This window comes from Natrix helvetica, assembly GCF_964273705.1.
Source record: "Natrix helvetica genome assembly, chromosome: 2".
Lineage (NCBI taxonomy): Eukaryota > Metazoa > Chordata > Lepidosauria > Squamata > Natricidae > Natrix > Natrix helvetica.
In genome coordinates this window covers 215,772,947-215,791,290 of record NC_138552.1, presented here as the reverse complement: position 1 = coordinate 215,791,290, position 18,344 = coordinate 215,772,947, and the positions used below count along the sequence as shown (strand labels likewise).

The window sequence follows — 18,344 nt, the reverse complement described above, 5'->3', positions numbered from 1 at the left end:
CCCTAACCACTGTGGCACCATGGCCCTTTATAACAGTTGCACTGTCCTGGGGGTCATGTGATCACCATTTGCAACCTTCCCAGCTGACTTCCAACAAGCCAACGGAGGAAGTCAGATTCACTTAATAACTGCAATATTTGCTTAATAAACTGTGGCAAAAAGAGATGTAAAATTGAGCACATCTCACTTAGCTGTCTTGCTTCACAACAGAACCTTTGGGCTCAGTTGTGGTCATAAGTTGAGGACTGCCTGTACTCTGTCGTCAGAAAGCACACCCATTATAGTTTCACATTCTGGGCCAAGCAGGTATATTGCCAACATTTCTTCTTTGTACTCGGCTCAAGTTCTGTTACAATGAATTAGACGGTAACACTACATGCTTTCAAACCTGGGGAAAACTGTTGATTAAATTACTTATTTTAGCTCTCGCTAACAAAGCAGGAAGCCGCATTGCAAAGCAAACAAAAACAAGAGAAAGGAATGGAAAGCCAAGCCAATCCTCTGCCCTTTTAAAGTGATTAAATCAATATTTCATTTTGAATTAGTAAGGTGAGACATTGCCACAGCAATAGCGCTCTCTCATTCCTTTTGAGCGCAGTAGTCAAAATCATCCATAGGAAAATAAGATTTCTAAGGCTTTACAAGGATGAATGAGCTCCAGTGAAGCCCTCTGCTTTACTTTTCAATAAAAACCTAAACCATATTTTAAACCTCTGGAACCGAAGTTTTGGTTATCAAGCCAAAATATACAAGACCCTAGAAGAGAGGAAATCGCTTGGTCTTCTAGCAAATAAACAAAGTGGAAATGACTTTTAATTTTATTTACCACAGACTTTCAAAAATCTTTGGGCCTTCCCAGATTCAAAGGAATTTTGGCCAACTATATTATTTCAAATCAGTCTCTGCTTGCAATTTTGGAGCAACTGAAAGCAGAAGAGCTGGCCAATTTACTGTTGAGATAAACCCTGCCTGTTTTCAACAGCAAACTAATCTCCATTAAAACTGTATAGTTTTGTGATATTTGAGCAGAGGCAATATCAGTTGTCAGAAGGAGGGTTTTTGGGAAGCACTTGTGTTTTTTTGAAGATGAAACCTCTCAATGCTTTTCAGGATTAGTGCTTCCCCCCCCCCCCTATCAAGAGTCAAATGATTTATTCTCTGCTAATTCAGACATAAAACAATATCAAAATACCAGATTTGGTTTAGCATTGCTAGTAGTTTCTGACCCTTCTTGAAGAAACTCATGATTTTGCAGAAAAATTGGCCAGATTGATCTAAATGCATTTAGAAACTGAGCTCTACGAGCGACCTAGACCAAATAACAGAATTTTCTATTCATGCAGAATGTTCAAAATAGGGAGATAGGCCCACAGACAATTTTTGTCTAATTTCTGGGCCAAATCAGGTAGCAGGTGCGAATAAGCCTGGAGCCGAATTTGAGTGACAGATAATAAAATAATATCAGCCTATTGAAGGAACCTCAAGGATGCAGAATTGCAAAAAAAACCAATAATCTTATTAACAGTAACAAACTTGAGTTAGAACTGATCTTCTGAGCCTATGGAGGGCTGAGCATGCTCTGAAATCTGAATGGAATTCAATTAAAAATAGAGGAGAGATACAACTAGGGAGGAGGAGAGGAGAAGGAGGAGATAGAGAAGGGGAAGAGGAGGAGGAGGAGGAAGAGGAAGAAGAAGAAGAAGAAGAAGAAGAAGAAGAAGAAGAAGAAGAAGAAGAAGAAGAAGAAGAAGAAGAAGAAGAAGAAGAAGAAGAAGAAGAAGAAGAAGAAGAAGAAGAAGAAGAAGAAGAAAATGCACATGCTAATGGTCTTGACTGGACAGTACAAGAAAAGAATACAAGACAAAATGTTGTTCCAGGTCTTATTAATCAACATGAGAACTTGATATTTGCATGCTACTGGGGAAATCCATAGTTTACTACAGTACCTAAAATTGTCCACATATCCACATAAGGTGGATACATTGATTATGTAACAAAGACATTCTGACAATTTCTTTGAAATGATAAGTGGAACAAATCACTTCAAAGGCTGTGATAGAATAAATGGCTTGTGTTTCTGAATCACTTTTCTGCACTTTAGGTTATTTCAAATGGATGCATGTTTTTGGAGAAATTTTTAATGAAGGGTAGTGTTATCATATTTTAAGCATTTAAAATAAATATGTCAAGGGATTTGAGGGAAAGCATCAGTGAGTTGTGTCCCCCCCCCCTTCTGACAACATGTACAGACTGTTTCTGAATGTACCTGTATCACTTATTTTGAGGGAAAGCTATGCAAATTCCTTTTTTGTACATCCTGGAATCAGACAGGGAGGTAAACGCAAGCCAGTTATTCTTCTCTTTTAGTTTTTTGATCTAGTAAAAGATAAAGGTTCCCTCGCACATATGTCATTCCCGACTCTAGGTGCTCATCTCTGTTTCAAAGCTGAAGAGCCAGCACCGTCCAAAGACATCTCCATGGTCATGTGGCCAGCATGACTAAATTTCGAAGGCACACAGAACGCTGTTACCTTCCCACCAAAGGTGGTCCCTATTTTTCTACTTGTATTTTTACATGCTTTCTAACTGCTAGATTGGCAGAAACTGGGACAAGTAATGGGAGCTCACTCCGTTATACAGTGCTAGGGATTTGAACCATCAAACTAGTAGACCAAAACAAATAGGCCAAAACAAATAGGGCCAAGCACATCCCAAGATGGTTCCACTGGATATGTTTAAGATTACACATGGGAAAAGTTAATGCACTATCAGACTGCATGCTTTGTTTACAGAAAGTTCCTGGTTCAGTCCCCAGCTTGTCCTCTTAAAAAAAAGAAGAAGCAATTTATGAGGCTAATTCCATGAGAATTGCAATCACTGCACTAATGGTCAGTCTCAATAGATGTGCATAATTCTTCTATTTATAAAGGGCATCTTCCTGCATCCTTTTCAATACTCTCAGACAAGGAAAAGCTGACTATGCCCTACATGAAATATATAAGCTGGAGCATCTGTCCAAAAGCTCCCAAATAGTAAAACCAAAATTAAAACTCTTAGCATACCACATCGAGCCTTTCAAATGTTATTTCTTGGTAACAGGATTAATTAATATTGGAATACCATATGGATTTGCAGTTCGGCTCCCATCTGGGATTTCATGCCTCCTGGATTTAAACCAGGTTGCTTTGATGCTCTTGAAAGCAAGGCTTGGTAAGCAGCCATGTTTCATTTTTGTGATAATACATTTGCAATGGCACAGCATCAGAGAAGCGAAGGGGAGTTATTTAATGGGAAGGCTAAAGAGATGTCTTGATCATGAGATTATCTGTTAGTGATAAGATTCAGAGAAATGATCTAGTGGCCCAAGGACTGCATCTGAGCTTTAAGCATTATTATTTTTTTGCTTAGCTATGGAGGATTGAGAATGTAAGAAAAGTTGAGAATACTCACATCATCTGTTGCACAGATCACATTTTCTGAAACACTTCTTTGCCTTTTAAAAGAAAACGTATTTATTTTTAAATTAGAAAACTAACACTGCAAATAGTGAAGATGAAGACCAAATTACAGGAATGCCACAAGGAAGCCATGTTTCACAACATCTATATCTGAGTTTTCAGGTTTGCGGACCGGTGGGAAGTGGGGAGAGGGGAAGGTTCCGTGCGAACTGCCAGCAAGCATGCATGCGTGCATGGAAATAGCCCTATTTGCACAAGCAATGTGTGTGCATGCCTGTCTTTCACTTAAGTGGAACATGCGCTTGCTGACTGCTTGTGCAAGTGAGGATGTGCATGCACGCTCAGTGGCTGTTTCTGTGGCCCGGTTTCAAATCCCTTATGGCCCACTAATGGGCTGTGGGCCACAGGTTGGGGGGGGGCTGATCTATACTACAGGACATGTCCATCCTTTGCTTCTCCTTGCCACTTCTACATTGACGTAGCTTGAATGAATTACCTTTTTTGGTCAAATATTATAAGCTGTTATTTCTTCTGCTTGACAATAAAAGGTATGTGAAGAATTGGAAGGAAGGATGGAGGCAGGGTTGGGTCAATCCCTAGGCTAAGCAAATTCCAAAAATGAATTTGAGCTCTAGCAGAGCATACTTCTCAGGTGTAGAAATTCTCAGGATTGCTTCATGCCCATGTTCCTTCTTACACAAGAGCTTTTTAAACACCCCCTGCAATTCCGAACATTGTACCTCACTGATTGGCCACACTCCTATCAGGGAAAAAATAGGATGGTATTTAAATTCCTCCTGTAGATAAAGACCCTCATCTGTAAAAATGAAATCAAAATAACAAATGAAATTACTCTAATTTAACAAGCAGCTTGTTAGAAGAATTTAATAGCAACTTCAGAAGAGTTGTGAATTAGGTTTGGGGCAGGGAGAAAAAAGGTTTTTTTTAAAAAAAAAAAATCTCCCCATGATCACAATCAACAGCCATTTTCCTCCTACTATTTATAACTTAAAAATGGGGAGGTCCAACCTATGTACAGGTAGTCTTTGATTTACACTGGTCATTTAATGATTGCTTGAAGTTACAACAGATATTCTCAGACCTTTTTATGACCTACTTTTGAAGTTATGTCAACTGCAAACACACACACACTCTTACATTATTGCAACTGGCTCATCTTTGCACCATTTGCAGCATGCCATGGTTACATGACTGTGATATGTAAAGTTTATTTGCCAGTTTCTGTCAAAAAGTGTCTATTGAGGAAAATGGATGTGCATAACCACTGCCACGTTTGCTTAATGACTGCCACAAAAAATTGGGTCTGGCCATTTGATACCTCAACTTACAACAGCAACAAGTTACAAGCATAATTACTGTCTCAACTATGGTCATACATTGAGGATTCCCTGTATTTAAAATTAAATGAAATATCGCTGGCACATTGGATATGCAGTAATGTGCAACTTCATGCAGCCTATACCAATGTTTGGAGGTAAAGTTGAAAAACAGGCAACTTAGATTAGGAAGAGCCTCCTTATATTCTCTGATACAATAAAAAGTTGCAGCATTTAGGTATAAATATTTAGAATATAGCAATAGCACTTAGACTTTTTATACCACTTAAAAGTGCTTTACAACCCCCTCTAAGTGGTTTACACATATGCATATTGCCCCCAACAATCTGGGTCTTCATTTTACCAATCTTGGAAGGATGAAAGGCTGAGTCAACCTTGAGTCTGGTGAGATTTAAACTGCTAAATTGCAGCCAGCCGTCAGGCAGCAGAAGTAGCCTGCAGTACTCCACTCTAACCACTGTGCCACTGCAGCTCTTCACTGATATGTCCGATTTCCCTGCTTTGGATGCTCCAGTTTAACAGCTGTTGCTATATGAAGGCAATCATTCTCTTTGGAGACTCAAAGGGTCAGCATCACACACCTTTTCCCCACGATGATACTTACTTTCCTAATTGTAACATCAGTTAATTATATGTAAGTAGTGCATCTTTCTCAAGCACATAAGCTGGGGTGTGTCTGAGTGGATGATGAAATAGAGGCTGTTCTATTCCGCTGGATATATACAACAAGCTGAATTGGTGTAGAAGAAGTGATACATGTATGAGTAGATATTTTTGGAGATAGGCCATAGCATAAAGATGAGTAACACAATGTTGTAATACAACACTGAAAGAAAGAGACATTTGTGTTGAATGTCATGAACACATGACACTTCACATTGTGAAGTTCTGCTTTGCTTCTCTTACATGGATACAATGTTACATACCTACTCCTTCTGATAACATTAGCAATAGCACTTAGATTCCATAGTGTTTTACAGCCCTCTCAAATGCCAGCCTATTGCCCCCAACAATCTGTGTCCTTATTTTACTGACTTCAGAAGGCTGAATTAATCTTGAGCTGGTCAGGATTGAACTACTGGCAGTCAGCGGAAGTAACCTGCAATACTGCATTCTAACTACTGTGCCACCACGGGTCTCCATGATGTAATGGACATCAAATTTGAGACCGCTTAACCTCCTCTTCCCCACATTGTCAATCCTGGAATATGGGATGGATTACCCCATGTTTCCTTTTGGCATTTACACAATCCCACGTTCTGACCTTGCACAAATTCAGATTGACCAGGCGTGTAATAAAGAAACACTTCTACTTTTACTATAGTTGATTGAAAGAGAAACCCAGAGATACAATTCATTCAGTATTGTACTCCTCTCTCCAGGCAGTCCTTGATTTATAGCCATTTGTTTAGCAACTATTCAAAGTTAGGACAATGATGAAAATAGCAACTTATGCCCAGGGCTCACACTTACAATAATTGCAGCATCCGCGCAGTCATGTGATCAACATTTGGGCACTTGGCAACCAGCATTTATTTATGGCCGTTGTTGTGTCTTGGAGTTACATGCCCGCCATCTGAAACCTTCCCAGGGAATTCTCTATATGCAAATCAATGAATACTGGATTTGCTTAACAAATGCATGACTTGCTTAACGACTTATTGGCCCACTTAATGATTGCAGCAAAAAGGGAAGTAAAATTGGGCACAGCTCACTTAATGACTGCATTACTTGGCAATGTAAGTTGTGGTCCCAGTTGTGGTTGTAAATCAAGGACTACCTATACTCTAAACCTAGTAAGCACAATGTCAAACCCAAGGATCAGCTAATTCTCTAGAATGAGGGGGAGGCAGAGTAAGCGCTTTTTTCAGGCCTACTACTTTCATCTTCAGCTGTTTGAATGCGGACAGAATTAAAACCAAAACAGGACAACTGAGTAAAAATAGAGGAAATAAGAGAAGATACATGTGATGAACAAAAAATGAAAAATGCAGCAGCTAGGAGAAGCTAGACATCCCTGGCTCACACCAAAAAAGTAAGTAGATCAGCCCTGGGAAATACTTGAAAGGGAAATTCCCAGGAAATCTCAGGGCTATAGGCTAACTGGGAAGTTGACAAGCATCCTGGGGAAAGGCTGTGGCAAAGTATTTCATGGTTGTTGCCAAGAAAGCATCACAGAGATAGATATTCGTATAGAAATGAATGAATTCTTTATTATGGCCAAAACGCAGGAATATAAATTAGCTTGCTAGAACAAAACCATTATGGAATATAAAATAAAACAGAGGAATATCAAAACGATAGAGGATCATATATTTCTACTAGAGAGGGAGACAGATTACCAGTTTGGCTGATCTCCCCTCTTTCTCTGATTGCACTCACCTTGCTGCCTATCTAACTATTTGCAGGTAAACAGGCAAGAATTCATAGGGAACCCTTATTAAAAGGGGACAAGAAATGTATGGCTAGGCCCATGTAAAACTAGATGTCCAAAGGCAGGAATGCTCCACCTTGAAAAGTGACAAGTTCATAGAATCATCAAGAGTTCAGCTCAACTGAAAAGAGACTTGATCCTTAACTGCAAATTAAAAAGGTCTTCTACAGGTTGCAAAACCTTGGAAACGAAATAATATTTACATGCTTGTGAACAGTACATGCTTCGGTTGCTTAGATTTATAGTCTACCTGGCTTATTGTAGAAGATCTTAAATGCTTGAAGGTAAATCTCAAATTGTAGCTCTATAGTATTAGTGTCTATCTTAAGAAAAGTTTCAATGAAGAATAAAAACCTTTAAATTTCTTTGCCAAGAAAGCTAATTTATTTAATTACCTGTCTTCCATAGCTGATTCTTCAGGAGCTGCATCAAATGGCAAAAATGGACGGATTCTGCAATGTACTCTGATGTTGCCTCTTAACTCCTAGGGTTACAACACAGAAACCTAATTATTACTATTATTATTGATCGATAGCATACAAATGCAGCATGTTTCCAGAAACACATTGCTGGATAGATGATGTCTGAAATAACAGAATATATAAGATCATCTCATGATCTGATACTAAACACATTTATTTCGCCAGCAAACCTCAGGAACGTGAGTAGAAGAGCAGACTGCTTATTGTTAAGGATCCTCAATCCAGTCTGTTACTACAAACAGATAAGAAGAGAACTGCAATCCTGGAGCAGAAGAACATATTTTCCAGTTAAATTATGTCATTATAAAGTTAGAAGCTTTTTACAGATTACAGTTTGCAGAAAACAAAATATGCTTTCAATTCAACCACAACTGTATGAGGTTCAAAAGTGCATACAAGATAAGTGGAGAAATGTCCACAAAGTTTACTATCTTGGGAATCTCAATTTTGTTTTTGTTTTAATCAAATCCTAGCCTCTGGATTATTTGAATAAATAATCCAGCGAAAGCCAACCCTGCATGGCACCAGCTCATTTATAGGCTGTCCTAAGATACAGACTTAGTTAGTTTACAGATTGTATAGGTAATACTGGTAGTCCTCAATTTATGACCACAACTGAGCCCAAAATTTCTGTTGCTAAGTGAAATATTTGTTAAGTGAGTTTTGCCCCTTTGCGACTTTTCTTGCCAGAGTTGTTAAGAGAATCGCTGTGGTTGTTAAGTTAGTAATACAGTTGTTAAATGAATCTGGCTTCCCCATTGACTTTGCTTGTCAGGAGGTTGCAAAAGGGGACCACATGATTCCAGGAAAACCGCAACCATCATAAACATGAGTCACTTGCCCAAGTGTCTGAATTTTGATCCCGTGACCATGGGGATGCTGCAATGGTCGAAAGTGTGAAAAACTTTTATAAGTCTTTTTTTTCCCAGTGCTGTGGTAACTTAGAACAGTCTCTAAATGAACTGCTGTAAGTCGAGGACTTCCTGTAGTTTGCTTCCCTGTGATTTGTTGAAAAAAATCGCAATGACTGCTTTCTAAGATTCAAGCCAGGATTTCACAAGGACAAAACGTTCATTGTGATGTCACTGTGCAAGCTCACTCTTTTACACTCTTGCATGCAATGTCACAACACAAGTACAAAAGAGGAAAAACCTGTGTTGGGAAGTATATTTTGTAATTTGCCTCCTTCCACTCCAGATGCTTATGAAGATTAATGGGCAATGGGAAGTAATTGTTAATAAAGTGAAAGCGAATTCCAAAATAATTATACAGGTCTGTTCAGACATTGTTAACTTAATTATCAAGATACTTACAAGTAGGCTGTTATGCAATACTTTTCTTTTTTGTTTTTCTTTCATATATCTCTCCTTAATCTCATGCAAGGATTGTTCAAGTTCCAGTGTTTTAATCTGAAATGCTGGAAAGAAGTTTTCACAAATGTTCAATGAACTATTTACATGTCTTCCTTGGTGAAATAGAGAAGTGGGGCTGAAATGATTACATGCAAAGTTCTACAAGCAATAAACAAAGACAAACAAGATATATTTCATAAAGCATGTAAAAGGCTTGGTTGCACACCTCTGGCTGAGTTTACACATGACACTAAATTAGAATTTTTAACCATGATTTCTTGAGCAAGCCATAGTGATTTGGTTTGAACTATAATGCTAAGCTCTAGTGTGGATTCATAACAGAGTAAGTTTAAATGGAGCAACCACATCACATCAGTACACCATGTATGTTGGACTTTGTTCATGAACTTCCAGAACAACTGGTTCCTATTGATGGGAATAGAATGGTAGATAAAATGGATCCTTAGCTGAGGTCGCAACATTAATGTTCTTGCAAGGCAGGTCAAATTGTAGAATCTTCCACCACCATCCATGTGCTCTATGGAATTCCTTTCCCCCACCATTTATTTCTGCACTAGCCCTACAGCTTTATCATTGATAAAGCACCTCAGGAGAAACCCCAAATCAAAGGGAAACTATCTGCTTCTCATCTTTTGTTTGCTATTCTGACGAGAACTGAGTATCTGCTCCACAAATTCTGCATTAGATAAGGTCCTAGCATCAATAGAGCTTCTATGGTATAATCCTCCCAAATCAAATGCCTTCCACGTTGGTTGAAACAACAGCTCCCATAGTTCCCAGCCAACAGTTTTAAAAGCTTGTTGTAACCGGCTGAATCCTTTAAATGTCTGCTTGATCAACTTTATATGACTCTTATGTCTCTTACTTTCCATAGTCTCCTTCTGTAATTGTAGCTTTTGGACAGTGAGCAGAACTTGATGGAGAAAGCTCTCACCCTGATGGTGGATCTCCCTTGAAAATTGAAGGGCAGACAAACGGAGATTCTGCATGTCTTGTTTTAGTCTCTAAATCACAAACATAAAGAGCTAGTGTTATGTTAGGTCATAGAAACTCAAGGTCTATTTATGGATCTGGGTTATTTCCTTCTTTTTCCCCTTAGCAATAGCAATAGCATTTAGATTATATACCACTTTACACCCTCTATAAGGGGTTACAGAGTCAGCCTATTGCCTCCCAACAATCTGGGCCCTCATTTTATCAACCTCAGAAGGATGGAAGGCTGAATCAACCATGAGCCAGTGAGAATTGAACTGCCAAACTGCAGTCAGCTGGCAGTCAGCAGAAGTAGCCTGCAGTACTCATTCTAACCACTGTGCCACCACAGCTCTTACATATATGTACACAGTTTATGTAATGGTCTGCGGGAATAGCCTTGAGAGGAAGAAGGGAAAAGTGGTGCAGCCAGTGTACTGGTCAGATAAGAGAGATCTCAGTCTGTAGAAGGAATGAGGACAGGAAAAGAAGGGACTTTTTTTAGTTTGTTAGAAAGTAAAGGCAAGATGGGGAGATACCTGCTTTCCAACATGCAAGAACCTATTATTTTAACCATACAATAAAGGTAAGAGGTGGCTCAGTGGCTAAGATGCTGAGCTTGTAAATCAGAAAGGTCGGCAGTTTGGTGATTCAAATCCCTAGCACCATGTAACGGAGTGAGCTCCCATGACTTGTCCCAGCTTCTGCCAACGTAGCAGTTCGAAAGCATGTAAAAATGCAAGTAGGAAAAACAGGAACCACCTTTGGTGGGAAGGTAACAGTGTTCCATGTGCCTTTGGCATTTAGTCATGTCCACGGAGACATCTTCGGACAACGCTGGCTCTTCGGCTTTGAAACAGAGATGAGCATCACCACCTACAGTTGGGAATGACTAGCACAGATGTGCGAAGGGAAACTTTACCTTTACCTTTACAATAAAGGTAATGTTAGTACTCATAGTTTGGGGTTCTTCTCTAGACTGTCTCAAATGACTGACAATTTGAAACATGTTGGACCTTTCCAGTTCTAATAAACCTCTTTACCTGTATGGCTCTGTGAAGCTGGATTACAATGGATTTTGTAGTTCCATGAAATTTCTTCGTATTATTATAAGTAAAATTATGTTCTGCTGAGCTGTTCCTAATTATTCCGTGATTCTGCTTTTAAGAAAAACAAACACTTGTTACTCTGAAGATTAGTTTCAGAATTAGAAATTTCCAAAAATCCAGCAGTGTAAAAAGCAGTAATAATAATAATCACAATAAAACTAACTGTTACGCTTTCTGACAGTGTATTGTATCATGCTGAGCTTGATTGAAGACTCAAAGCATTTTCTCTAGAATCCACAATGCCGTCTGTGCCTCTATAGCAGGGGTGTCTAATCTTGGCAATTTTAAGATTTGTGGACTTCAACTCCCAGAATTCATAACCCCCAGAGGACTAGATCTCCAAGGTCTCTTCCAACTCTGGTGATCAATAGTAAGTGCAGCAAAAGAACAGGAAATAGCCTAGGTACAGCTATTTAAATTGGAGTGACCAATGGCTAGTCATTCTTTCTTTCCAATCCAGAACATTTCATTTGCAATTCATTCACATCCTTGTATGGATATTTTCGCTATAATCTCATTGTCCTGGAATGTACAAACACACTAGATTGGGCCCATTAACCCATTAAGGTTTGCACAGAGGACAAAAAACAATTGACTCTTAAACCCTAAGGTCATACTTAAAAAGAAAAATGCAGGTTGGGTAAAGAATGCTATATAAACACCGCATTTCAAGCCAATTCTTTGTTGATAGCAATTATGCATGAAAATTGGAGATTCCAGCTACCCAGCCTGATTCTCTTGTCCTGTAACTGATCCTGCATCCATTACACAAAGCTGAGTTCATCATGCCTATGACAAGGAAAGAAGCAAAGGATTTTAAAAACAGAATCCTAAGCCTGTAGAGAAAACAATGGAACTCACTGAGTTAGAACTCAGTAAGTGAGAAGATGGAGTCATATATTATGACTATAAACCACAGTATTATTATCTTTTTGCTGACTTTTGTAACATAATTCTTTTGATGTGATCTGTGGATGCAAACAAAGATAGTGTTTTCTGTCATTTTTTTCCTAATCTATGAGCCCTGATTAACAATCACATTCCAGAACTTCAATAGAATGAAACAGAGGGTAATTCATTGCAATAAGAGCTGGTAATGCTCTTGGAAAGTAAGTGAGAAGACTATAGCTTAAATATCTTTTTTTTTTTTAAAAAGGAAGAAGAAAATCCCTATTCAATGAGTGGCTTTTTGTCAGAATGATAACATAAAATATTTGTATTCACAAGACACTACTTCTCCAATTACATATGTAAGCAACATCTCTTTCTGCTGTGCTATAATCTACAGCGGAGATGCCAAACTTGCAGCCGGTGGGCCAGATGCGTTACAAGCAGGCCACGCCCACCTGCTCCGCGAAGGGGAAAAAAAACATTGCAAAACTTCACATGATGGCACCATGACGAGTTTGACAGCCGTGATCTACAGAATTAGCTAACCAAGGACAGCTGGAAATTGAGCCAAACAACTTCATTTTTAATCACTTTGGAGCAGATCAGCCATGAATACATTTGCTATTTTAGCAGCATTCACAGACACACTTCGTTTCTAGAGTCACTTAGCTGAGATGGACAGCTATAGAAATCAAATAAATAAAGTGATAATAAATAATTGTAGCGATCAATTGTCCTATAAGATCTCTGCCAGATCATATGCACATTGCATGTACACCAGTCACAGAGGCAGTAGAATTCTGAACATGTTGTTTTGGAACAAATAACAGAGAGCTAAGTCCTGGTGGATTTCTTTGGAAACAGGATGATGAATCAGATGGGACCCTTGGTGTAATGCAGACTCAGGCCATATATCTGGCTCAACTTCAGTAGCATTGAACTAAATTTCTGTTTTCTTGTGGCCAAACTTTCCCCAAATTTATCAGATATAAATATTTAATTAATGAGAATGGAGCCATTGTCTAGCATGAAAAACAACCCAGATAGTATCAATAATCTGGATTTGAGAATTTTCAAATCAGACAATGAATATTGGGGTAAACTAACCATGCATGAAAAAATAATTTTAAATATTGGGAAGGCTCTTTGGTCTTGTTTATTTATGGTAGTTTGTTTTTATCCACATGAATACATATTCTGGCTGATTTTTTTAAACCAAGAGCTGGATCAGTCATTTAGTGCTTCAGTCAGGGAGGGAAGGTTGACAGATGTTTTTCAAATCTGCTTATGCTTAACTGCATTTTCAGAGATTACTGAAAGTCACAGTAATCACCTGCACAGGTGAGGATGTGCATTCAAACTGCCATCACAAAATGGATGCTAATCTCTCTTTATTCAGTGCTTTGCTGACCAAGGTATCACCTGTTAGATCACAACACAAACCACAATCAGTTTTGATAGTTTTCAGGTAAATCCATAACCAAAATCAGGCATTTTGTAGATTTTTTTTTTTTAAAAATATTTTTGATAACTATAACCACTCTGAGTGAAGAAAAGAAGCCTAAAAAACAGACAGGCTGTTTTAAACAGGGTTTAAATTGGAAAGTCTAGAAAAAATATGCACAAAATAATAGGTTGAAGAAATGAAACTGTTGTTACCTTTGCAAGCTTGAGGTGCAGAAGGGCATTTTCTGTTTCCAGCACAATTATTCTTTCTTCTTTTGTCTGACAAAACACAGTTCAGAAGGGCCTGAACTTAACAAGTACAATCAGCGAGGCAACAAGCCAGAGTAGTTTATTATAATCAGTGGTGGGTGGCTAGCTGGTTTACTACCCGTTTGCTCATGCTCATGCACATGCGCAGAGGCATCCGGGCAGGTGGGCGGAGCCTCCCACTGCCACCACTACTGGTTCGGTCGAACTGGGCCTAATGGGAGCAACCCACCTCTGATAATAATCCTTCTTCAGCGATTGTATCATTCAGCCTTTCATATCTTAAATCCTGCCAATCACTCCGTCAAAGAACCCAGGTCCCATCATGATAGAAACCTTAAAGCCTGTTTTCTAGAGATAGTGATACGTTTATATGCATTCTGTTATTGTGCTCATCTCCCACTGGATCTTTGAACTACTTATTTAAAATTTCAAATTGTCCCACCCACCTGCCTTTGGAGTCCCATTTGTCTTAGGCAGGGGTGTCCAAACTTGGGAACTTTAAGACTTGTGGACTTCAACTCCCAGAATTCCCCAGCAAGTCTTAAAGTTCCCAAGTTTGGACACCCCTGGTCTTAGGCATATCACAGTTTGGTCTACAGCCCCCATTAGTATTTGCCCACGCTTGCTCTGAATGATAAGGGTTTATTTATTTATCAAATTTATATGTAACTGCCATCTCATGATAGATGATTTTGGACAGTGTGCAACAAAGCTAAAAGCACGTATTTAATAAATACTAAATCATTATTTAAATGACTTTTTTAATATATAAGAAATAAAAAGAAGGAATATTGTGTGAAGAGCTGTTAATAATTCAGTGTAAAGTAATGCAACTGAAGGATACTAGTGGAGGGAGTCTGGAAACTGAGATGAGATCATCACAAGATCACAGCTTTCCTAGCTTTAATTCCTGATCCCAAATATCTAAAGTCACCTTATGTCACACTTCCTCCTCTCAAGGTTTAGAAGATCCGCTTTGGTAACTAACCATTGATGGATTGATGGATGTTTCCATCAAGTTGGTGTAGATTGTTAGTAACTACCTAGATGGGTAGTAGATTTGCTGCACGGTGACACCGATTTACATCATCTCAACACTCACTCGCAGCTTCCGTTCCAGCTGCCGAATTTGTTGCTCCGATACAAAACTGCGGCTAACCGCACTGCCGGGCTTCCTCGTTTGACGCCGGACCATCGCAGATAGTCAAAGCCGAGGGAGCACTTCCCCGTTCCTTCTTCCACTTTCAAGGAAAGCGGTTTGAACCATCCAATCACAAGCCACGACTAAGCTTCTCGGGGGTTGCTATAGTTACCCGCCGGGCTTTCTGCAGAGAAGCGCGCCGGCTTAAGCGGATCATCGAAAGCGATCGCTCTGCGAAGCCCGGCGCGTGCCTTTTTGGGAGCGATGATGGTGGGGAGGCTTTTTGCTAGGAACAATCGGTGGGGCACCACCGGCCTTGAAGAAGCCCCTCCAAATGCTCTGGCCGATGCATTATTCGCTTTCAAATAGATAAAGAATATTTTCCATATGAGGCTTGTTTTCCCCCGTGCTTGAAGGATAAGTTGCTGAATATTGGGAGAAAACAGGTCAGAGACACGAAACCATCAGGTCTGATGTACCCCAATATTCCCCGGCCTCTTTTCTTTTGTTTCTCCGGCTATCGGAAACAGAAGTCTCACTGATGTTGCAAGCAGAGCTTGGTAAAACGAAAAAAAAAAAAGGGGGGGGGGGAACCAGCATTCCCAGCTCTTTGTTATCTGCAGCAGGCAGCAGCGCTTGTTTTTATTGGATGCGTCAACTACTCTCCTGGAAAAAATATGTAGCTTTAAGTTTATAGCCTCCCCCTCCCCCGCAAAACAATTGTGTTTAATCTAAGAATCAACTGTGCCCATCCATTCTCTGGGGCTCTGGAGAATAAGGTAAAAATTGTTTGGTTTTGAGCTTAACCTTCCCTTCAAGCTGGCACAACAGAACAAAATTATAAGTGAGTAGGAAGTTAAATGCAGTTTTAAGGTCCATTTCTAAATATGCAATAGGTCTTGCCTTGATTGGAACCATCTCATTTCTACATCTTGGTATTTCTCCCAAATATTCATAGTGGTCCCTTTCGGGATACTGGAAGCTACAAGATTGAGGTAGATGCACAAGAAACTGATACACATATCCATAGTGGTGGTTATCCCAGTGCCATATTTCTGATTTGCAGCATAAGCTAGGTACTTTGTCAAACCCAACCATATGGTACAAGGCAAGAATGCATTCTTGATGATATTGAAGTTTTTAATATTAAGAGATGTTAACTTATTGAAATTATCTGTATAGAAGTGATAATTTATATGTGCTCCCTTAAGTTTCCCAATATCCCTAAACCCTCTTAAAATTCTAACTATGCCCATTCGCTGAAAAAGATTGGAAATTCCTACAATGAAACAGGCTCTCCCCTTATATACTTAAGGGCATAATGGTTAGGGCTGTAGCTCATGGATCTGCTGTTGTCACTGGTGAAGAAAGAGATCAAATGCATTGTTCATGCTGCAAACTTATTAAGATAGGACTCGCAATCATGGTGACAGCCCTTTGACGAGTCGTTTGGTTAGATTTGAGTAACTGTCCTTAGGACATGAATGTATGTGTATAAATGCTGTTAAATTCCACAATTTTCTACAGAAAGTGGGAAATAGCCATTAAATTGCAATTAAATGTATTACTACTCTACAGGGGGAAGTTATTTTAATTTTTTTGTCATACAGTATGCCTTATTTTAATTGTGATGCTTCTGACATGAATAAGCAAACAAACTCTACAGGTGGGATACACAAAGGTTTTTGCATTAAGTGCTGCACTTTGAGGGTAAACTTCCCCAAATAGATGAGGCTAGAACAACCTCCATATTTAACATCTAATTTAACGCCATGCATACAGTTACTCATACGCACACCCACATACGCACACACTATAGTTCTATATATTTAATATTTTTTCTGCTTTGGTACATAAAAATTACTTGCCAATTTGTTTGAGAGCCAGAGCTGCTCTTAAAAGACTTTCACATGCCTGAAGAAGCTGATTACAAGCATTTTGTTACAATCTCCCCTCCCCCCACTTCCCACCCCCTCCATCATCTTCTCGGAGGGCTGACTTGGAAAATACCTCTGAATAATTTCTGTAATATCACAAAGGACTTTATAGCAATAGAAATATGTGATTTCTTGTTTCCTCTAAGCAAATCACTAAAAGGTCAAGCAACTTTATTTAAGGTTACAGTACAAGCTGATTTTTCTCATGTCTGAACACAGCCAAACATGCACATATACACCACAAAATTCAAGTTGGGAAATTTAAAGAGAAGACATTATTTGGCACCTGCTGTTTGTAACGACTTTAGTAAGGTTTGTATTGTGTATATAAAATATTGGTTGTGGTAAAGAAGCAAGTAGTAATCACTATCAGAAATGTAAATAAAACAAACATTAAATTTGAAGCTAGAAACAGAATGGTTAGACAAAGTTTTGAACTTTTTAAAATAGGCATAAAATTATGAACATTTTACAATGTGGAGGAAGGTGTGTACTCTATAATAGGAGGGTTTACTAATTTAAGAAATTAAGAAAAGTTGATATTCATTACTTGTATTAAACTAAGTGTACTAAATGAAGTATATTAGAAACACAACTCCATTTCTTTTCTGTTTCCAACTGTTCTTTTTTACATTATTTTATCTTAATTTTCTATCCTATCACAAGTGATTATAGTCGGAAGCATGAAAACTGAAAATCCTATTTAAGAAGCCGGAGATATGTAGACTATTTTCCTATGCTGAAGAAATACATAGTGCATGAATGCCAGAGCTTATAAAATTCGGTTTGATAAGATTAGTAACTTATGCATCAGATATTAATTACTGTAAGGAGAGCTATCGTGCAGAAGCACTGAGACACACATTCTGGAAACTGAAGAAGCTTTTTTCCACCTTCCCAGAAATTAAGCATGATTTAAAATATGTAGTCATACATTATATTGCTGATTGTTAAATTGGTTTTAACAAGTATTGGTTTTTTGGTTTTTAATTTTAATTCATTGCCAGTAGCTATTAAATGTTATGAAACAGCTATATTTGAACTACTGAAACATTATTAGTTATTCAAGTTCAGTACATTATGTAGAATACTACATGAGAAGTATATACTTTGGATTGCCTTACAGGTCTTTAAATTGTTAGTTTTAATTTAACTTTAAATTAAAGTTTAAAGGCTTCATAGTGATTTACTTTTTTTATATTTGGCCATATTTTGTGTCTAGATGGAAGAAGATTAAATAAGGAAATAAGTTCTAATAAAGACTGTGCATTGGAAATCAAATATTTCATAAAATCTTTAGCTAAAAAAATAGTTTGTCATTTTAATTATCCATAGAATAACCAATAGCTTCAATTAAACACTGGGGTTTAATTCTCCCAGATTATAATTCCTAGCAAGTGTTAATATTGCAACAGAAAATATGTCTGAATAATATGAACAAATACTCCTGGTCAGACATTATACAGTGCAAAG

The 18,344-nt window shown here is 38.4% G+C and overlaps 1 protein-coding gene across 11 annotated transcripts in view; it reads right to left on the bottom strand.

The window, feature by feature from the left end:
• KIF25 (kinesin family member 25) overlaps positions 1-15,022 on the bottom strand; it is a 48,445-nt gene extending 33,423 nt beyond the window's left edge. For 2 of the 11 annotated variants that reach the window (XM_081944461.1, XM_081944469.1), the window contains exons 1-7: positions 14,896-15,013; positions 13,737-13,802; positions 11,121-11,237; positions 9,971-10,109; positions 9,046-9,149; positions 7,646-7,734; positions 3,451-3,493 (exon numbers count right to left, since the gene is read on the bottom strand). In XM_081944461.1, coding sequence (XP_081800587.1) covers positions 3,451-3,493; positions 7,646-7,734; positions 9,046-9,149; positions 9,971-10,109; positions 11,121-11,237; positions 13,737-13,802; positions 14,896-14,988 — 651 coding nt within the window. In that variant the 5' untranslated portion in view covers positions 14,989-15,013. Of the gene's footprint in view, positions 1-3,450; positions 3,494-7,645; positions 7,735-9,045; positions 9,150-9,970; positions 10,110-11,120; positions 11,238-13,736; positions 13,803-14,727 lie in introns of all 11 variants that reach the window. The other 9 variants (XM_081944465.1, XM_081944471.1, XM_081944466.1 and 6 more) reach the window with 9 other exon arrangements.
• Positions 15,023-18,344: the final 3,322 nt, after the last annotated feature.